At 35.4% G+C, this 23,578-nt stretch overlaps 1 protein-coding gene across 3 annotated transcripts in view; it reads right to left on the bottom strand.

The window, feature by feature from the left end:
- VTI1A (vesicle transport through interaction with t-SNAREs 1A) overlaps positions 1-23,578 on the bottom strand; it is a 283,339-nt gene that overhangs the window by 253,182 nt on the left and 6,579 nt on the right. For all 3 annotated transcript variants that reach the window (XM_070945215.1, XM_070945213.1, XM_070945214.1), the window contains exon 3: positions 17,964-18,074. In XM_070945215.1, the coding sequence (XP_070801316.1) occupies positions 17,964-18,074 (111 nt within the window). The remainder of the gene's footprint in view (positions 1-17,963; positions 18,075-23,578) is intronic.

Raw genomic sequence — 23,578 nt, 5'->3', positions numbered from 1 at the left:
ACAAATAAGCAATTAAGAAAAGCTAAGCAACCAACTTTTTTTAAAAAAATGAGAACCGATTAAACATTTATATAGGACAATGTTAGATGACAAAACCTCAGGCAAAAGGTAAATGGAACTTGAATTTCTGAATTCAACAACTGTAAAAACCACAGAGGATTCTAGAATGAGATTACTGAAAACTAATTTGATTATTTATATTTTATTATTGTTTTATAGTATTCTTATGGCTAAACAGCACTGAGTTTCTCTTCCACCTGCTAAACCATCCCACTTGCATTTTCTCCAGATTTTATTAGTTTCTGTATCTTTTGTGCAATTTGGTAAACTATAATGTTTTCTTTTGTATCCTACTCATGCTCAGACCTTAAAGGAATTGAGCAGCTGAGACTAGGAGCTAAGAACAAATTCATAAAGGCGAATAATAGTACTAAGCAACAGGTCAACAGTATTAGATAATAATGCTAAAAAAAACTAACTTTTTGAATGTAAATTAGTATTAGTACTTGCAAATTTTGAATAAGAAGGAATGAAACTTTTACATTTCTGAAGCTAATTTTGATATGAATAAATGTGGTATAACTGGAAATCAAAAGCCAATGACAAAATTGTTTCCTTTACATAATAAAATGAATTGTTTTATTAAATTATCCCTTTGGGACAATTAATAAAACTGTTTATAAAGAAACTTTAAAGTCAAAAATAAGAAGAGTCATACCAACCCAACCAAAGCCCACATGTGACAATAGATGATAGGTTCTGACTCATAAACTATATATACAAATAGAGACTGTGCAAAAGTAAAATAATTGTTATAAAACCAGTAATACTACTCAATAAATTCAACATATAAAAGCAGGAAGTAAATAACACACACCTGCTTGAAATGTGATTAATAGTCTCAATCTCAGTTCAGGACATTACATATGGCCGTAATCCTATGCATAGCAACATTTTGCTGAGTGCTTATAGGGAGCAGAATTAAGATTATATTGTTTAAAACATTTAAATGTTTGAGTCTTTTTCCCAAAGAAGGAAATTGGAGCATTGGCTGGCATTTTTACAAATGTTTGTTGAAATATTGCTCAGAAACTAAACAAGTGAATAGTTGGATGGTTAAATAAATAGCTCTAGTATTGATTGAACAGTTCCTTCTCTAAAAACTGTTGGAAATGTAAAGTTCAACGATTTTGGGAAATGATTTATTCCAGAATGAAAAAAAAATTCTGTAAATTGAATTTCTTTTTCAACCTGATAATTATTACTAAACTTTACATTCCCATAAAGCACAATTTAACTAGCATTGCACAGTAACTGCTACAAGAATACTCTAGGTTCCCTACTGGAAATCACTTATACGTCTTCCTACTGCAGAATGACTACTTAAATTATGTGTCTCCATGTCCAAATAACTTTATTTCAGATCCAAAAAGATGTATTATCATTCATTTAATAGGACGCAGTGATGCAGAGGCTTAATGATGCTGGAACTGCCAGAAATGGTCTGCACTCCAGCAGTTCAAGCCAAGCTCTGTGAGACAGAGTGACCTCCTGTCGATCAATTCCTAGCTCCTGCCTATCCATAAGTTCAAACGCATGCACTGTTGTGAGTAGATAAATGGGTACCACTTCAGTGGGGGGGAGGGAGCTGCCTTCATGTGTACAGGGAAAAATAGCTTATTCCCAGATAGTACAGTATATTCTTCAAGGAACAATTACAATTAAGGAATTTATGACAATAAGTTCATAACTAATGGATTTAGGACATTTAGTATAATTTTAGTTATAGTATATTCAGAAAACTTCTCCAGCACAATCCTTAGAGAGAGAGAGAGAGAGAGAGAGAGAGAGAGAAACCCATGTGTGTTTGTAGTTCTGAAGTACACATTTCTAGGAAGCACAGATCCACTGAACAAAACACAAAAAGATTTTTCAGATAAGAAGCAGAATTAGATAGAGAGGGACTAATATTGAAGCACTACAGTGATTTAAATAGGACTCCTAAAGAGATGTTCTTAAGTGCAAATTTGTTCTTGTTTCTGCATTATTTTCTAAACACATGAAAAATCAATGATAACACCTTAACAAACTTTTAAAAGTTTTTGAAGCATGTAATTTAAAAGTAACATGTCTTCCAACAGAGGAATGGTAAATTATGGGGTTGGCATTTGCATTTGTTACAATGTCAAGACTTCCTGCCTATGAGCCCATATACAAACAATACCTAAAGATATCATCTACATATTTACCAAAGGAGCTTACGAACAAGAACTGTCAGTATATTTTAACACTTCTCCAAAACATCAGCTTTCATCAGGTGTAAACACAACATGTATAATTTATTGGTTTAGCTTAATTTAAAGAGATGACAGTCATATGTCAACACGGGTATTGATAAGGTAAATAAAGACTACAGGAAAATGTCAAAAACTTATTAAAATATTTTGCAATTTCCACATGAAATTAGATTTATCTACTTTTTTGTCAATAGATAAGTTACATGTTTTCCTTTTTGGACTGATATTGAAGAACAACCTAACACTTCAGTTACCAAGGAAAAGATAATGATCAAATAAGCAATATCTTTGAAAACAAAATTGGAAGATACGCTTTATTCTTCAACATATTAAAAATGAAGACTCCATTTCCATTTTTTTTGTAAACAATACTAGTCTTCAATTAAAACTTTCACTTTTATATATTGTGTTGTGGTTGCAACTTTAAATTAAAGTTGTTATTTTTTAGTTTGAAAACTACCATTTTCAATTATACAGTCAGATATTAAATTGAGTACAAAATAGCATGTACTTTTTATTTTAACAATTAATTTGTTTGAAATAATTTAAATAATGAAATATTCTGTAAATTATAACTCAGTTCTAGGCATCATATTTCAGAAATAACATACAGTGAGTTCATACGGCCAACATTGAAGTTTATGTAGAAAAAACTACCTTGAAATACAGTGTATTAGATTTCACTGCTTTCATAATTAATTTCATTTTATCCAGGTAAACATAAGCTTCCACTATATAGTTTATTCTGGTAGACTGTTTATATAACACAGGATAACATTCATCCCCAAAATCCAAGTACCATAAGTGTTTAGCACAATGATAACACCCATGTTAATATTAATATGTACTGTATAAGGACAGCCTTAACTGAATAAAAGTACTCCAGCTGTACTTCTGTATAAAAATGTAATTTCATGACAAAAATAGGTCTGTAAATTGGTCTTCTGAAAGATTGGGTGAAGTTTAGGGAGTACCCACAGTTGTAGGACAGAAAACAGAAGAGAAAAATCTTTTTGTGTTAACAGAAGATTGCTTGCACCACATTGGAGTTCAGTTTTCACAAATCTCAATATACAGAAGATTTTGGATTGCTGAATTTAAGAAACTAATTCTTCCTTAAGACCCAGTCATGAAACTGAATAAATTTACAGTCTCTTGTTTTAATTTGACAAGAATGTTATAATGAAACAATGTGGGGCAATGTTTTCTGGGATGCATTGGTCAAAACAACTAAATTATGTATATATTCCATAAGAAACGTAAGTTCAATCATTAGTGCAAATGTACCAGTAGAAACAGAAGCATAGCATGTAATTCTAACTATGTATGGGAAATACAGCATGTAAATCAGTTAGAATGCATATGTTTTAAATTTCCATCTCAAGTAACTAATATACAAGACAAGCAGAACAGCATACTAGCACATTATTTCTGCTTTGCTGGTATATCTGCATGTCTTAAGTAGAAGGCACTATGTCATAATAATAATATTAAAATAACAATTTTACAGATTCTGCTTAAAATCCAGAATATTAAGGATTCATGTAACTAAAAACAGTATTATGTTAAACCCACTTAAAATATAATAAATAAATAACAGATGTATACTTTAACTCCTCACTGAAGTTAAGTGGGTTCCATCCTTGTCTTCAACCCACCTCAATACCTGGCTGTGTCACCAGGCCTGGGCCTCAGCGAACCAGAGACATTTTCTTACTTTCTCCAGGTGGTTTGTACATTTTTGATTTTTAATGCTTATTTTTAATAATACTTTTATATTTTTATAATTATTGTGCATATTTGTTTTATTGGTTGTTCTACATTGCCCAGAGTTGCTTTCTGTAAGATAGGCAACCTTATAAATGTGAGAAATATATAAGACAGCAACTCCTCAGAGTCAGTTTTTAAAGATGTCAAAATCAAGTACATACACAAAGTGGATAGACAAAATCAAAGTAGAAAGAGCAATATCAAATGTGCGATATTTTTCTCATACTATATTTTTTAAATATATTTTCTCACCATTTTTCCAAACTCTTTAGTCTATGAAAACATTCATTGCTAATGTGGTTCAAGAGAGTAAATCAAATACAAGTGTATTCTATCAATTCATTTTGTTGACTCAAATTAAACACACACACACACACAAACACAACCCTTACTCAGATATCACTTTAATAAGTTATCAGCAAAGCAAACCCTTCTGTTGATACTTTAATTCACCAAGAGAATCTGTATCAAAAGAGAATTTAAAATAGGTCTTGCATTACTAAAGGCCCGATGCTTTCTATTGCTATATAATGTGATCAAATAAATTCTTATGACAATTAAGAATAACTATAACAATCAAAAAAGAAAGAATCCCTTCCTCATCAATCATAAAATTATCACTTATAACTGGGTCAATGGGGGAGGTGAATTTTGTGAGCAGTTTTAACTCTATCCTTGCCCTGCAAAATTATTGCCTTCAGTGCATTGTTTTAGTTCCAACAGAAACTTGATTAGGCAATGATTTTATCTATCAATTGATGGATAAATTGATCAAACTAAGCTTATGTTTTTGCTCTTTTCCACTGTGATTTCAAAATGTGAACTCTTCCCCTAAAATATTTTGTCCATTAGGTTACGTGATTCAGTAACTCCATATATATGATTATATCAACTCTCACTGACAACATTATGGTATCTAAACAAACATGTTCAAATTGACACCAACATTAGATTAGACAAATAATAGTAATCTGAATCAAAAGCATAAAGAAATAATGACGACATGACTCTCCTTTCTACTCAAGCTTCAAATCAAATTTCACAAAGAAATAAACAAAAGTCACTGCAGCTTTAATATGGCAATTAATATTCAAATGGAATAAAAAAACCAGATAACTAATTATGGCCATCAAATTATTCTTTTTGCCATATGGCTGATGTTAGTTCTAAAGTTCATTGGTTAGTTCCAAAAGCTAATAGATTACACATTTTTATAAGTATCAAACTAGTGTTTCCTTGACTGCAAACTGAATTTGCTGGCAACAATTTAGATATATATGAGTTCTGCATTCCTAAATATGGGAATGATTTAAGTGTGATCATACAGTGAATGCCAGGGCTACAGGCTAAACAGGTAAATCATCCCAGAAAAAGGTAATGGCAAACCAATTCCAAGAAAATTATCAAGGAAAGTGCCTAGATATCCCCATGAAATTTTCAAGAGACAAACTCGACTAAAAGAAAACTTCTATTGTTTAAATTCTTATAATAAAATGAGAATAGTAATATACCAGGATTGTTGTGAGAGCAAACAAAGTTAAGATTTTCATCCAAATCTGTAATTATATTCTTAAAATTATGAATAGATTCAATGACTCAATTGTTAACATTTTAAGTAAATCATCCCATCATTTTGCAAAGTAGGATAGAGATATTTTTTTTAAGATATTAAGTTTTGCAAGAATGTTTAACTATGTGCGGTGATTTCCAGAATATTTGGGTTCTATCTAATTTTTATAAAAGTTATTTTTTTAAAAACTGATTATTGCATAGGATACATAATCATCTCAGTATAGAAGTTCATTTTTTCAAAACAATTTCATCTTAGAAGAAAAGCTATTCTTTTTTTTCTGGGACAATTAGTTTCTTCATGTTCCAAACACTAAATTCTATTTTCCCATTAATTTTTAAATCTGTGTGGCTCTAACTTAAAATAAACTGTACATCAAAAGAATGGAAAATAAACAGCCAGGAACACAATTTGACGAATTGGATTTACTTAGTTTATTTAGCTAAACAGGGTCCATTGGATCTCTTTAATAGGCTGACAGTTGCACTGGGCTGGTTAATAAAACATTCAACACAGTATCTTCAGCCAATATAGAAATGCAAATCCCACCAGAAATATTTTATTCATGAAATAATAATTTCATTTACTACCACACACACAAAAACCCAAGCTCTTAACTCACTTTGCAAACAAACAGTGCCATCTAGTGTTGTTATTTAAAAATCAAGATAAAAAGATAGCTTTGTAATTCTTTAATTTTAAATTTCCCCCTTTTAACAATAAATCTTCTTTGCATGCAGTCCAAATTTGAATCATTGACTTTGGAGAAAAGACTAAACTCCAGTAAAAGTTTTTTAAAAAACTGATGTGAAAATATATTTATGTTTTTATTATTTTGCTATTTTTCTGTCACATGCGCTAATTCATCTATTCTGATAGCTCTGTAGGACTTAGTGACACCACGAAAGGATGAAACAAGTTTTTCTTTCTTGTTTTATTCTATATAAACTGATAATGATGCTCAGGTACTCACAATTTTCAAAAGTGAACATAAAAGTCAAAGTGAAGTAGTTCTTCAATTGGCAGCTAGATTTTTAGTTTAAAAAAAAAATATTTTTGCTGTAGCCCTTAAAACAGTTTACCTATTTGTCTATAGAGATGGATCTCATGAAATCTCATGAAAGACTGTAGTCAAGGTTCAACAGAATATATTGCTTGGACAAGTTCAGAATTAAAATTCCACTGGACCAGGAAGATTAATAATGTAATCAGATGAAAAGACTGATCAAATAGGTATCTGTATCTCAAAGAATATTATCAAGAAAGCACTTATCCTTATTACTTACTTTTTGTAATTTTTCCTTGTCTATACAAACCTACAAGGAATTTTCAAAACAGGTGGCAGTTGGGATGAGAGTTGGGACCAGAATTTCCATCACTAAGTGATGCAGTCATAAAATGTGATGTCGTGATGCATTGCTTAATTTTGCTGATTATACTTTAAAATGTTCCAAAGCAGAGGAACTATTTTTCACTGTTTCCTTGGGTCTTTATTCATCCTCCACTTTCTGTATTCAACCAGTCTTTATAAAACAAAAGCAAAACCACAAAACAAAATCAATCAATCAATCAGGTAGATTTTGCCAACTCTTGAGTTTTTAGTGGAATCAAATTTCCCATTACCCTTGGCTGAGTTAAAATATAATAATATGAAGCAATAGCGATAGCACTTAGACTTATATTCCACTCTCTACAGCTTTACAGCACTCTCTGAGCAGTTTACGGAGTCAGCACATTGCCCCAACAATCTGGATCCTCATTTTACTGACCTTAGAAGGATGGAAGATTGAGTCGACCTCAAGCCCACATCAGGATCAAAGTCCCGGCTGTGGGCAGAATTTGCCTGCAATACTACATTTTAACAACTGTGTCACCAGGGACTGTATTATGGTTTGTTCGTGATATATGGACTCAGCTTTTGCAGCTTGGAAGCCATTATTTATGTTTTACTCTAGTCTAAAAGGAGCAGTGAAATCATTTCATTTATTCAACAAGTCATAGATAAAATAAATGATGACAAAATGATGTATGATCCAAGCCCCTGAAATATTCATATAATCTAAAAGAAATTTACAGTGGGGAATATCATTTGGTTGAGTGCAGTATGACTTAACAAACTTCACTTTCTTTTTTAAATTTATTTAATGTTTCCTCAATAACTCAGCAGCTTGGCACACAGCAAGAATCTTTAAGATCCAGAAGAAAGCCAGTACAGGACTGGTGAATTTTTAAGAACAAAATATGAGCTTAATCTGAAACTGTCTTTCAGGAATCTTGATTAAAACATCTATAACCTCAGAGGTTAATTATTAATTAAGACTGCTAAATTGTCTTTCATATTCTTTATGAGATCTCTTCATCATGATGAGTTTTAGACGTAACTGTTTTCTGTTGTAAGTACACTGAAAAAGAAGAAATTAAACATTTACTTGTGCAAAAGAATAATATCCAGGAATTTGGATATACCACTGAATTTTAGCTGGTTATCTTTATTGGCTCAATTTCTCCTAAAATCATTAGACTGTTCAGCCCAACACTCTGCTTAATCTAAATTGCAGCGTCCCAGAGAGTTGGCTGTCCATTTCAAAATATACTGTGTATGGGAACCACCATCTCCAGATAATTGGTCCAACTGTCCAACTGCTTTTATTCTCAGAAGATTTTCCAACCTTCAATTGAAATTTGTTTTCTTGTAATTTAAATCCATTATTCCTTCATGTCTTTCATTTTGGAGTGATAAGATAAAGAATTCTTGCAAGTATTTGAAAAATTCTATGGTTTGCCAGCTAGATCTGTATCCACTTAATTGTAATACAATCTGTCCCTTAACTAGCTTGCTTATCAGTATGTTAAAGAGAGTTTTAGCAAATTCTTTGTTGAGATCCATAGTGAAGGACATGTAACTTGAGGTTGAATTATTGAGTTTTTAGCATTCTCTAAACTTATTTCTCTTCCTGAATATGTTTTATGACCAGGTTAAGTAAGATCATCAGTGCATGGAGCAGTGGAATTTTGTTGACTTTATATGTACACAACATGTATAAAAATATGTTTAAGCCTGGTAAGAAAGAAAACATTACAAAGAAATTCAGCTGGCTGTTTTCCAACTTCTGAGGAAGAAAAGGGAAAACACAATAATGCTTTCAAGATTAATGTCAGTCCTTCAAAATACACCAAGGCCACACCAAGAACAGAATGCCACAGGTTTGAGTGCAACTATAGATATAGATATATGCTATAGTAATAAGAGTTTGGAAGATCTGATTGCATTTTCCCTTAGCCTCTCATATGCCCAGTGCACTGTAAATTAATTTGGGGTAATGAATCATCTACAAGAAAACAACCAAGCTCAGAAAACACCAAGGAGCCCTCATTTCAACCCTGAACTAAAAATATACTCCTCTATTGAGTCTGATGTGTCTTATCCTTTGTCTGGAAAATTAGTATTATGTGCCTCCTGACATAAGAAAATGAAGTACAGGTAGTCCTTGAGAAATGACAGGACACTTAATGAAAGTTCAAAGTTATGACCAATACCCCAAAACTATATATGACCCTGTTTCAAAGTTACCACAGCTGAAGTATCACCACATCATTCACCCTTATGACAGACCACAGAGATGCTGGAGCGTGGCCCCATCTCTCTTCCTCTTATCCTCTCTTCCTCTCTTCCTCTTATGCTCCCCATGCCTCCCTTGCAGAAATGGTGGCTGCTTTCAGAGCTTTCTGCGCCGATCAGCTCACTGCCAATCATCTGGCCATGCAAAGCTCTCCTACCTCTGGCTAGGTTTTGGGAAGGCAGCCCTCACATAAAAGACAGCTTCAGGATGAGTTTCCTAAAAACTTTTCCTTGATTAACCCCCCCCCCCCCAAAAAAGCCACATTAGTTAAATAAACAGAATAAAAAAAGCTGGGAGGGACAGATTTGTTGACCTTCTCTCCACCGTCACCACAGTTAGGTGCCTAAAACTAACTCTCCCTCTGCTCTCCAACCTCTATCCATTTTACTTTGACTCCAGGCTGAAAAGTAGAGGAAGAAAGTGAACAAAAAATTAAAAACTGAAAGTCTTCTCCAAAAGTTATACAACAAAATGGAGGACACTAGGTCTTTGCAAGCTTTAGAGGTCTGTCTGACTATATGGCCTCTACAGGCATACCAGTTGCAGCCTTACTTGGGAGATTAAGACCTGACTGCAAAGGTTTATGCTTTCATCACCATATGATTATACTACTACAAAGTATTCTACATGGGCTACTTTTAAAGAACACCCAAATGTTTCAATAGATATAAAAGGCAGTAACCTTGATGTTCACAGGTACTTGCTGATAGACATGTGTTATGTTTCAGGGGATGTGCATCAACTTCTTATAAGTTTATACATTATTGGGTTGAATTTAAAGTAGTGGTACTTTAACTTGTAGAGCTCTTTATATCGTTGCATTAAGTTATCTACAGGACCACATCCCTCTGGTTCCAAAGTATATCATTTCCAATTGTTTGTGCTCAGTTTCAGAAAATTAGGGCAGCTGTTTCAGCATGAAAAACATTTTTATATGATGGGACTAGCTCTTTGGAATGGCCTTTCATCAGAAATACATTGGTCTCCAACATTATCTGCCTTCCAGAAAATGTTCAAAAGAGAGTTTTTCTGAAGGGCTTTGGGAACCTGACACCAGATCTTTTTAGTGTATTTATCTTATATATTCCTTGAAAATGTTACTACATTTTGTTCTGTTACTATGAGGCACCAAATGACAGTTTATATTGGGCAGAATAAAAATTTAATACATAAATACATACATATCTAAATAACCAATCAGTTGTGTTTAGCATGTCATTCTTGTCTGCAATAGTTTCTAATGTAGTCAATTCATATCTGGGTCTGCTGCCAAGACATAAGAGATAAATGAATGGAGACCTCTGATTTACTCCAAGCTCTGGTGTGAAGTCTTATATAACTGTCCATTCATCTTCACCTTCTCTTCTCAGACCATTACTGGAAGCAAAGCTTTTGTTTCTCAGACTCTTTGATTACTCAAGTACAAACTCCTAAATAGAAGGAAATTTTGTTAGGGATTCTTCATTTAAGCTTTTTATCACAACACAATATAAATAGTTAAACCTTTTCATCCATTTGTTGTGACAAGACTTCATTGTGGAATACTACTCAATCAACCTCGGTTGAAGTATCACCAACAAAGTACTTAATAAATAAGGCTATCTCTCAATGCCTCAATGTTAGACCATTAAGAAGTCCTTACTTCAGGTAATTCAAGTGAAAACAAGACACTGAATGAAAGCCCCGGTAGAATCTACAAGGTTTTAAACAGACTACAATATAAGTCCTAAGTGCTGATATTTTATACCATAGAGCCATGATGGCGAATCTATGGCAGGCGTGTCACAGGTGGCACATGGAGCCATGTTGCCTGGCATGCCAGCTCAGCTCTGATACACATGCGCGTGCCAGCCAGTTGATTTTCAGGCCTTCTGGGCCCGCCAGCAGTAGGGAAACATGCTGTTTCCTGCCTCCGGAAGCCCTGGGTGGGGTGGGGAACTCCTAGAGAGGCTCTGGAGGCTGGGGACAGCAAAAAAGTCACTTCCTGTCCAACCAGAAGTTGGGAAACGGGCCATTTGAGCCTCTGGACGGCCTCCGAGGGGGTGGAAAAGGCTGTTTTCGCCCTCCCCAGATGCATGTGAAAAAGAAAAACAGGCCTAATGGGCCATCGTATGCCAGGAGCTGGGGGGGAGGGGGGCTGGTGCACACATGCGTGAGATGCATAAAATTATGGGTGTGGGCACATGCGCGCACGTGAACCTCCCCCACCACTCCCCCAGCACCCAATGTCAAAAAGGTTAGCCATCACTGCCATAGAGTGTTAATCATTTTTGCATACACTCTGAATGTCTTTCTTCAACTGTTATTATAAAATTAGCATTTTCCTGTTCTCAAGCCAGAATAACAGAACTTTTTCCATTGTAGTTATGCCATATCACAAGAATGAAGAGCAATTTGGTTCACACACTAATTCCAGACCCTAAAATAGGATCTCCAATGATGAGACACCAAAACCATACATGTACATCCCTGGTTGAGTGAGGCTTCTTCAAAAATGGCTTTGCTTTGTCATTTCAGCTTTTCTTTCCTTGGTATGAAATATATCTGTATAAACAGTTATACAAAGCGCAGCAATGGTAATATCAATAACTGTAAATGTATTTCAATTCCTCTTTCACCAAAACCTTTCAATATACTTTTGTTTACTTTTTTTAAACTAAAAGTGTAAAAGAGTGTACCAGAGTATTTTAGCAGAACATTATACCATTAATTACTTTCCAGAATTTAAAAAGTAGACTTCCTTTTGCAGCAAAGCACATTATCTATTTGCAGGGCCAGTTCTGAACACAGAATAACTAAATTGGAAGGGACCTTGGAGGTTTTTCAGTCCAACCCACCTGCTTGAGAATGAGACCAATGCCATTTCAGACAAATAGCTGCCCAGTCTCTTCTTAATGGGACAGCCACAATTTCTGAAGGCAAGCCATCCCACTAGTTAATTGTTCTCATCCTTAGGAAATTTCTTCTTAGTTTTAGGTTGTTTCTCTCCTTGTTTAGTTTCCATCCATTGTTTCTGGTGCTTTGAAAAATAGTTTGATCCCCTTTTCTTTGTGGCAGCCCCTCAAATATTAAAACACTGCTATCATGTCTACCCTAGTCCTTCTTTTCATTAGATTAGACATACCCCATTCTTGCAACCTTTCTTCATATGTTTTAGTCTCCATTTCCCTAATTCTTTGGTACACAGGTATTCCTACATAATATGGCCTTTTAAAGTTATAAACTTATAATTTCAATATGGCTACTAAAGGGAAAACTTACATTGCCTATACCTTAGGAATAGGTAGGACATTGATTACAGTAACAGGTGAGTTATTTTTGCAGGTCTAGTTTTATAGCTCTAAAATAAAACTTTTTTTTTTTGCTATCAAATGCACTAACTACACATTATCTAGGGCTATAAATCTTGGCTACAAAAATTTAGACTATTGGTACATAGTAACAAAGAATTAAAGTGTAAAGAGTTATACTTAGAAAACTTGATAAACCATTGCAATTAGTCAAAAATATGTGTATGTGTGTGTGTGTTACTGCTTCTTAAAATGTCTGGCTTCTGAAAATCAGGAATACTGGATTTTCGGGGAAAGGGCAGGAAGGAAAAGAATGCTCTTACCAGAGTAACTCCTGGCTGTTAATATTGGTTTTAAGATTACTTAGCTATTTTTTTCTGTCAACATAATCACATACTGCAATTCCATGTTTGACCACAAGATAGAGCTAACTATATACAGAAAATTTGTTAACTTTTCCTGCTGTTTAAAACTGACACTTTAAAAATGTGCTTAACTATAAACTCACAAATTGTATAATACCTTCAGTAAATCCTGTCAATCCTGATAAACCTGTCAGTATCAACTTGTTAAGATACTTCTCAAAAGTCTAAAAAGATGAAGCAAAATAATATCAATAAAACTGTTTTTATTGTTCTTTCAACATAGAATATAAGAATTTACAATAAAACTTACATACAGGGTTTTAAACATATAGCCGAATACAGATAGTCTTTGACTTACAACATTCAGTTATGATTGTTTGAAGTTACAAAGGCACTGAAAAAAATGGTTTGCAATTGTTTTTCACACGACAGTTTCAGCTTGGCAACTGACGCGTATTTATGACAGTTGCAGTCATGTGATCACTTTTTGCCATTTTCTCACAAGCAAAGTCAATGGGGAAGCCAGATTCCCTTAACAACCATATTACTAACTCAACAACTGCAGTTATTCATTCAATAATAAGTAAATATGTCAAGTAAATAAGTCAAATAAAGCAAGTAAGGTCATAAAATGGTACAAAACTCACTGAACATTCATCTTGCTTAGTAATGGAAATTTTGGGCTCAATTGTGTTCGTATATCAAGGACTATCTGTGTATTCTCTTTTGTGCTTGCTTTGTTTTATAAAATTAACATGGCTATTAAGCCAGTAGTGGGTTCTACTTAACTTTGCTACCAGTTCGGAACTCGCTTTGGTCGCTCACGGTGGTTCTGTGCATGCGCAGAACCTTCTCCGCATGCCTGGAGCCCCTCACCACCGCCACTACCAGTTCGCCCCAACTGGAACGAACCGGTAGAAACCTACCACTGTATTAAGCCATATGATGCCTCTTGTAAGTACAATTACAGATCACCTACACTGTCTTACTGAGGACCATTTGTGATTTCATAATTCAAATGGTTAGTTATATTGCATAGAAATTGGACTAACTGGCTGTTTTCCAGTATGATTTTATGTAATCATAAATAAGTGACTTGTTTGAATGATTATTGTAACATTCACATCTTGCTAGTGTTACAGTAGAAGCCTGGAATACATGGCAAATCTAAAAAACAGGTATGAGACATACTATACCATGTTAAACTAAATGACAATAATTGGTCAAGACTGTCGGTATAAATATTTAACCACACTTTGAACAAAGTGAATGGTATATTAAGACAGGAAAAATGTTACATTGTTCTATGTAACTGGCTCTTGCTGTAAGTGCACGAAAAAAGTAATAGATAACAAAATTTAACACCTGAGTTTTATCTCTCCTAGGAGGAAATTTCAGCCAAGCACAGTGGCAGAAGATCTGAATTAAGAAAAGTATTAGAATATGTAATCCTTTTACCTGTATAAACTAGACATTGATAAATTACAAACTACGGCATAGCTCTCTTGAATCTGATTATTTTTTTCTCCAGGCAATAATAGTAATGACTAAAATCACTTTCTAAAACAAAAGACAGGATAATACCCAAAATTAAAAACATAAAAACAGCCATGACAGATTATGCCAAGGCCTACATTGTCCACAACAGAAAGCCCATAAACAGTCTGTGAATCTGACTCCATCCTTCTCTGTATGCCCAAGCAACAATCAATATCATTCTGTAGTAGCTATTGGTATTTTTGTCCTCTCTAGTGACATCTGAAATCACCCCCATTGGTAATAAGTAAATCATGCAATAGTAATTCTAGAAGTGCACACAGTATAAAGCAGCCCTTTCTTTAATCTGATTGAAATATCTTTGTCCGGCTTACTCAAATGACTCAGAGTTCTAAGATTACAAGAATATCTCTGCATTAATTACTATTCATTTTCTGAACACTATCAAAATGTTGTTTGCTATTTATTTTATTTATTTATTTATTTATTAGATTTTTATACCGCCCCCTCTCCCGAAGGACTTGGGGCGGTGAACAGCCAAAATTAAAAAACATACAATATAAACAATTAAAATACGTTTAAAACAGAATTAAATCTAAAATGGCTCCCCAATTTAAAACGCCTTACCCATACCCCTATAAATAAGACGAATTTAAAATTTAAAAATTTAAAATTTCCACATTTAAAAAGGGGGAAGATTTAGGCCAGGCCAGCTTGATAAAATAGAAAAGTCTTAAGCGCGCGGCGGAAGGTGCGCAGATCCGGGATCCTACGTATCTCCGGGGGGAGCTCGTTCCAAATCGTAGGTGCCCCCACAGAGAAGGCTCTCCCCCTAGGGGCCGACAGCCGACATTGTTTGGCCGACGGCACCCGGAGGAGCCCCTCTCTATGGGAGCGTACTGGCCGGTGGGAGGCTATTGGTGGTAGCAGGCGGTCCCGTAAATAACCAGGTCCTAAGCCATGGAGCGCTTTAAAGGTGATAACCAGAACCTTGAAGCGCACTCGGAAGACCACCGGGAGCCAGTGCAGCTTGCGCAGGAGAGGTGTCACATGGGAACTCCATGTCGCTCCCATCACCACCCGCGCGGCCACACTCTGCGCCAGTTGCCCTATCCGTGGGGGCCAATGATTCGCCCCCAATAGTCAGCGATGGCGCTAGCTGACTATATCGGGACGTCGGAAACCACAGCCACTCGGTCTTGGATGGGTTGAGCCTGAGCCTGTTCCTCCCCATCCAGATCCGTACGGCCTCCAGGCACTGGGACATCACTTCAAGGGCATCGTTGGGGTGGTCCGGGGTGGAGATGTACAGCTGGGTGTCATCCGCGTACTGATGGTACTTCACCCCAAAACCACGGATGATCTCGCCCAGCGGCTTTACATAAATGTTGAACAAAAGGGGCGAGAGGACCGATCCCTGCGGCACCCCACATATGAGGGGCCTCGGGGTCGACCTCTGCCCCCCTGTCAACACAGACTGCGACCGGTCGGAGAGAAAGGAGGAGAACCACCTTAGTACGGTGCCTCCCACCCCCAACTCTTCCAACCGGTGCAGCATGATACCATGGTTGATGGTATCAAAAGCCGCTGAGAGGTTTAACAGGACCAGGACAGAGGAGCAGCCCCTGTCCCAAGCCCTCCAGAGATCATCAACCAACGCGACCAATGCCGTTTCCGTGCTGTATCCAGGCCTGAAACCCGACTGGAACGGATTCAGATACGACGCTTCATCCAGGTACTGGGGAAGCTGTCCCGCAACCACACTCTCAACAACCTTCGCCACAAAACGAAGGTTGGAGACTGGACGATAATTAGCCAATATTGCCGGGTCCAGGGAAGGCTTCTTGAAGAGGGGCCTCACCACCGCCTCCTTAAGGGCGGCGGGGAAGACATCCTCACCCAATGAAGCATTTATAATCCCCTGGAGCCAGCCTCACGTCACCTCCCGGGAAGCCAGCACTAACCAGGAGGGACACGGGTCCAACAAACATGTGGTCGCGTTCAATCTACCCAGAATCCTGTCCACGTCATCTGGGGTCACAGGATCAAACTCATCCCAGATAACAGTCTCAAGACCTGCCTCCGTCACTCTCGCTGGATCTACCCAGTCAGAGACCAGACTAGTTTGCTAGTTCCTCTTCTCTTTCCTTTTTTATAAATTATGATGTCACAAATACTGTATAGCCTTTTATATATAGCTCTATATCGTTGTGGCTGCCTTCATTTACTGTACCACATTTATGATTCATATTGCAAGTCACAATCATATTTCTGAAATCCAACTTTAGAGTTTTCTTCATATTTTTGGATAACAAAAATCTCTACAGTTATTCACAACTTAAGTTTCAGAATATTATAGAAGCAATCCGGAAAAGCTACTTGTAACTCAAATGATTACTTGTACTATTTAAAATTATATTTTGCTTAGATCTTAGACTTTGGTATTGGCTGTATGCTTAAAATTACATTTGGAACTGACAAATGAATTCTCTTGAAATGCATCCTGAAATGCAGTTGCAATCTTGAAAGAATGGAGATTCCATAAAACACTGTTGCTTCAGTCTCCTAAATGTAGAAGTGGATAACATCCCTTGTCATGTTTCAGCCTCAATGTTGTATCAGTTACTTCATTAGCACAGTTTGAGAAATAGGAAGCTTAATTGAAAGCTTGGCTGATGGAAACTGATTGATTCCCACCAGCCAAGTAGACAAATGTTTGGTTAAATAAAATTATTGAATGCTTGATGAAATAGCTTTTATTTAATTTTATAGGCTATAAAATATGAAGTGTTAATTTAAATATAAATTATCTCCATTATCTAATAAATAAGATTTTTATTTAGGTTCTTATTTTTTATTAAATAGATTTTTGAAAGCTATATTTAATTATACCATTAAGAATAATAGTTCTGTACTGTATTAAAAAAATCACGCAAAACCCAGGGAAGAGACCAGTATACAAGCAAGGTTCACTTATTATGTTCCTAAATAATAATTACTTTCCTAAAATAATAAAGATAGAAAAGTGGGTAATTGGCTCAAATATAATGCTAATGTAAACTCGCGAAGCATTCCTGACCTGCTCTCAAGTTGGGGGAAATAGGGTCAGAGCCAAGGCACGAATTAAGTGAGGCCAGAGTTGGCTTCACTTGGTTCGTGCCGACATGAAGCTCCTAATAAATGACTGGATTTCTTTTGAAGCTTGGCTTGTGTCTCATGATTTCATTAGGGCATCAGTTGGAACCCTGACAGCTGAGTATTTCTGTAATCTATACACCCATTATTAATAATAGTGCATATGAACAAGTTATGTAAAAAAAAATCATAAGGTTGTATTTATATTTATATGAGGAAACTTCTGATCCTAGGCAAAAATAGATCTACAATAAAATTCAATAAATAATTTAATTAATGTAATTATTATTTTTTGTGTTTCTATCATACGTGAAGCAGTCAAAGGTTATAGAGTGAAGAATGATGATGCTATAAGTGAAGCTTATATAACAGATACTTCATGAATCCTCTTTCAAAATTCCATAGATAAATTAACTCACAAAATCTGTGTCAAGTTTTTCCATTTCTTGCTTGTAGCTCTTCATTCTACTGCTGTACATGGCTCGGCTCTGTGGAGGGATTTCACGCACTTCAAGTTCCATTTGTTCCAACTGATGTTTAAAATTATGAACAGAAAAAAGAAATGAAAAAGTAAGATACTATAATTGGCTTTGAATCTGAAAAATAAATTATCCAAGAAATAAGAATTTTTAAATATAACTTGAACAATTATGCATATAATCATACTAAGCTATGAATTTGAAACCATAATGTCTGACTACACACAACAGCTAAGTTAAAAGCAAAACACATTATGTTTGATATGTGAACCAAATCACTAACAAATCTACACAAGTAGGCATAGACATTCTTCAAAAAGAAATGAATCCATCAGATTATAAAATACAAGAATTATTACTAGTTGCAAGATAGTCTACGGCATCCATATGCATTCACAGCAATAGCCTATTATTATAACGAACACAAGTTTACCACTGTTTATGAAATGGTTTGTCAACATCTATAATATAACAGACCAGTGTCCCAATTAGTTCCAATGAATTTATCAAAATCATATTTGCTGACAAATTCAAGTTCTGTCACTGATTGAAAAACCTGTCTTGGTCTTTTTGTTTTTCAAGCAGGTTAACCCCGTGGTCAGTATGGACATGTTCTGGTAGACAATGGGCATATTCTTTATCCATTTTGAATATTCATCCAGTTTCTTGCCCAAGCAAGTGATCATTTTATCTTATAAATCGACATTTTAGCATACAGTCAGTGTTGTATGTTAGCATATATAGAGTATATATTATGATGGATGTAATGAATGATTTCCTATGGCATCACTATCTTATTAGTTTTTCTAACCATATCTGAGGGATTGTATTAATTCCATATGTGAGCCCTCAGAAAAATGTACTTGCTTAATTAGCTCTACAATGGTCTCACAGACATATATTTGTTTGTTGTCAAATGAACATCTTGTCAAACTCGCAAAGCATCCTGGCCTGCTCTCGAGTTGCCATAGGCCAGGGGGGATGGGAAACCGGCAAAATGCCACAGTAGCCAAAGACAGATGCACATTCCATGCTTATCTCTCTCAAGGCTGTATCCCAGGGTCACCTACAGCAGCTGAAGGGGAGTGACCTCTACAACCCGTGAAATTGCTCCATTGGCAAATGTGATTGACTCCTTGGGGGGGAGGGAAACAGGGTCATAATTGGAGCGTATATTACGTAGGATCAGAGCTGGCTTCACTTGGGAATGTGCCGACATGAAGCTCCTAATAAATAACTGGATTTCTTTAGAAGCTTGGCTCGAGATTCATGATTTAATTAGGGCATCCGTCGGAACCCTGACACATCTGAAAACTACTTAATTATAACCATTCATTAAATCAAAAACTAAAAGCAACTAAGTTTTTGTTTAACTGAAAACCAAAGAATTTGCAAAAACTAATACATTTAACTTTTAAACTTATTTCTCCATTCCGTGGATTAATTTACAGAACAGAATTTCAATCTTATAATGGTAAATGATTTTATTATAGTTAAAACTATCCATATAGTTTGAAATAATATAAGTGTAGCTACAAGAAACACATATTTGCTTTGTGATAGAAGAAATTCAGGTAAATAAAATATTTCATTCAAAAAACCTTTTCTCCAAATTATCTGAGTTGGTAATTCCTGAATTGGGATATTGTGGAACTCAAGGAACTATCAAACAATCAAAATGGTAAACAACAGTCTAGTCAAAGAACTACCAAGAACACTCCCAACAGTGAAAGAGCAAGCCACTTGTATATACACAGTGAGCAAACCCCACTCCCTTCTAGCACTGAGGATGCTACTTAGTTGGCTAATGAAATGTCTGCAACAAAACAACCAAGCTCAGAGAGAACCAAGGACAGCACATAAATTTCTTCAACTGTCTTTGATTATTTAAATGCTAAAATTTTGTCAGATCTTTAGTCTTATAAACCCTTTTTGTTTTATGATTCTGTTACTTTTGTGTATTTTATTTTTGCTTCACATATAAAAATAAATGTTAAGTTTGTAACAGTTTAGAATTGTTTATTTCCTTTATTTTATTTATCAAATTTATATGCTTGTTATCTTGTGGTTAATAGTCAAAATGTGTCCAATATCCTAATATGTAGACTAACCACAGTTATATATAATGCTAACTCAGGACTTTAAAACTATGATATATTAATCAACCCATAGTAACATGGTTCATGGTAAAGCTAAATCATATTGAGTAGGATGCCATATCACATCAAGCTAAATAATTTCAGAATTATAGCTATGTATAACATTGCTCCTGGGATTTAATATTTTCTTACTTAGTTGGATTCAAGTGGAGGTTTTGCTAACAGCAGAGTCACAAACTAAAACACAGGTGTCAAAATCGCCATGTCACTTTGCCATCATGTGACATTTTGGGACGTTTTTCCCATTTGCAGAGCTGGGGTGGGCGTGGCCTGAGCATGATGCATCTGGCCCACGGGCCGCCAGTTTGACACCCCTGAACTAGAAGAATAAATTACAAAAAGCCCAGCAAGTTGCATGGCAACTCTAAGGGTGTGTGTGTGAGTGAGTGCTGCAGTATCCCTATGGTTGGTCGTAAGGGCAAATGATTGCTGGGTGCTGCAGCCACCGTAACTTTGAAACCGGATCATAGGTAGCCTTTGGGGACTCTATCATAATTTTGAATGATTGTTAAGTGACCAGTTGTAAGATAGAAACTACTTATATATGAAGCTGTGAATCTATACTTCGGCTTCCTATAGGGCTTTCACCATATGTACTGTGCCATATGCATAAATACTATGCCAATGGCACTATAATGGAGGCTTTTCAGAGGAACTTCTTACAAATTATGCTGCTAGATGTTGCATCCTCTGCTGAACTGCCACAATATGCAGATAATTACCAAGCACAGCTTTAAATTCTAATTAATGCCAACCACATGTGATAAGTGCTTCATAATCACACTTAAATCTAGAAAAAACACTTACTTTAATTAAGGAGTCATGTAATGTAGAGCTAAGAAAGCAGCATGCATGTTTACATTAACAAGATGGAGGGGTTTATCCTGTTATACAACTGTCTTCAATTTGTTTGCTAAAATGTAATGTAACCTTTTTGTTTTTCATTTATATAATAAAGCCATGCTAATGCTTACTTCTAAATTATAAAGAAACACACTTTACTAATCTAAAACTGCATTATAGTTTGATTTCCAGTGAGGAAATGATGAACTGATGTCTGAAGACTGGAAGACATTATAACTGAAAATGGCAACTGTTGGGTGGATCTGAACTGCCAAAATCTTTCTGGAAAAAGATGAGATTCTGAGATTATCCGTAAGTGCTCTGGACAGCTGGTTTTTATGAGTTATTTGCAATCAGTTTCCAAGCAGGTGAGATTTGCAAGAGTTTGCTGAACTCATACCCATCAATGTAGGCTTTATAGACTGAAAGTTTGATTGAACCTCACTTCTTAATCACTTCGTATTTTACTTTTTTATTGTTTTTTTAAAGATTGAGAACCTTTAGATCTGCAAGTTTTATTATGTTCACTGGGTGATTTTTTTCCTTAATCCTTTAAGAAAAAAAACTTAAGTATGAGTGTAAGGTTTTGTAGAATTAAAAAAAAATGGATTATACAGCAAAAGAGTAATTAAAATATTGATCTTAAAAAGTTTTAGAAGTATTAAGTGTTCATATGGACTTGAATTAACACTTTGAAATTGATTATAAGAATCCTTCCTGTGAGAAACTTTATTTACAACTCTAATAAAAAAAAATCTGAAAATATGTCTTTGAAGGTTGCTCATTAGAGGGCCCCAGAAGGAAATTAATACATCAATTGATATTTTGAAGGAGGGACCACTGCTTCACATGCGGTACTAGTTGCCAGTTCGCTTCTGGATGGAAGTCAAAATTCTGGTTATTACCTATAAAACCCTAAATTATATAGAGCCTGGTTTCCTAAGGTCCCATATGTTTCCTGTCCAATTCGATACTAAAGAGCTGGCATGCTCTGGATTCCTTGGATTAAACAATCAATCTCTCAGGATCCCAGAATGTACCTGCTCTGTAATAGTATCTGCTCTTGAGATCTGGATGGTCCTCACTCTGCTGGTGTTGGTGAATCATGTACACCTAGTCTTTCAATCGGGCCTTCAGCAAGGATCAGTGAGACCCCCTCACTTTATTGCACTTGTCATCTTTTATTTTTACTTTTTATGTTTCCTGATTTTTATTATAATTTAATTGCTGTGAGCAGTCAAAGTCAGCAAGAGTTAGGCAGCATATAAATCTAATAAATGATTATATACATAAAAATATGAAATCACAACTGCCAGGTTGTGTTTAGCTGTGTTAGCCTTCATAGGCATCGAGTTCTTCCCAAGAAGCTAGGATATCGCAATGTATCTGCGTAGTACATGTGCGGATCCAAGCAGCATGGCCTTTGTAATTGACAGATGGAAATGTTGCTAATGTGTATATTTTCTAAGTGCCAGCCATGATTTTTTGACATGGCAGCTAGTGTCCTGCTAACAACAGGAACCATCAGACCCGGTATATGCCATAATCTTTTAATTTTGATTTTCAGATCTTAATACTTTGTGATTGTCTCCAATTCTTTGTCTTCTACTCTATTGTCTCCTGGTATTGGCACATCAATTATCCACACTTTTTTAAAAATCACAGTTAAATCTGCTGTGTCATGGGTCAAGACTTCATCAGTTTGTATTTGGAAATATTTTAATCTGCTCATTTTTTAGCATTGTTATTGTTGCACAATCTCTCTCTGCTAAGCAAGACAAACTGCTGCTTTTCTGCCAACCTTGGTGGTATAAAACAGACAGGAAAATAAGCACTTCATTAGTTTGACTGCTATGAAATCATGTTCTTATGGAAACCTTAGTATAGAATAGAACCAAGGAGCTAGAAAGGGCAGCTTCAGATATGGAGTACTTTTGATTTTGTCTAAGGATACTTCAGAAATTCAATAAATATATGCAGCTTTGCTCCAAATTCTCAGGTTTATAATCCAGTAAATTCTTCTCACTGTGGGACAACAGAAGTTGACAATGACTTCTTAGGCCATGCAGCATTCAATCAGCAACGATCCCTACCTATTCCATTGGTGCTAAAAAAGGAAGCAAAGAGAGTTCACTAATATTATATTGAGTCAAAATATGATACCAGTGATAAGTGGAAGGACAGGGTGTTGGCAACCCTGAGTTTTAAAAGACTATAAAAACTGTAGACCTCTGATTAAATTAAGCAGCTGACAAAAGATAACCGTGTTTTCATTAATGAATTACCATGTACAAGTTTATATCAGAACACAGACCTAACTGTATTCTGTAATGGCTTATATTTTACATTTCTAGCAAGGGGCAAAGTTCTAAGTTCAATTCATATACTCAGTTAAATAGAAATGAAAGAATGATACCAACATAGAAAACCAAGCTGAGCACCCCATGAAAAGTTAACAGATGGTGGCATACAGAATGTGCATAATGAAAAAAATGAAAATTAACAGAGAAATAAATGCTGACAGGCTTATGGTACAGCTGATAAAAGGATAGG

This window comes from Pituophis catenifer, unplaced genomic scaffold (assembly GCF_029215685.1).
Source record: "Pituophis catenifer annectens isolate HBS135680 unplaced genomic scaffold, rPitCat1.0.hap2 SCAF_6, whole genome shotgun sequence".
Classification (NCBI taxonomy): Eukaryota; Metazoa; Chordata; class Lepidosauria; order Squamata; family Colubridae; genus Pituophis; species Pituophis catenifer.
Note: the sequence above shows the minus strand (reverse complement) of the source record. Positions and strands in the feature narration are given on the sequence as shown.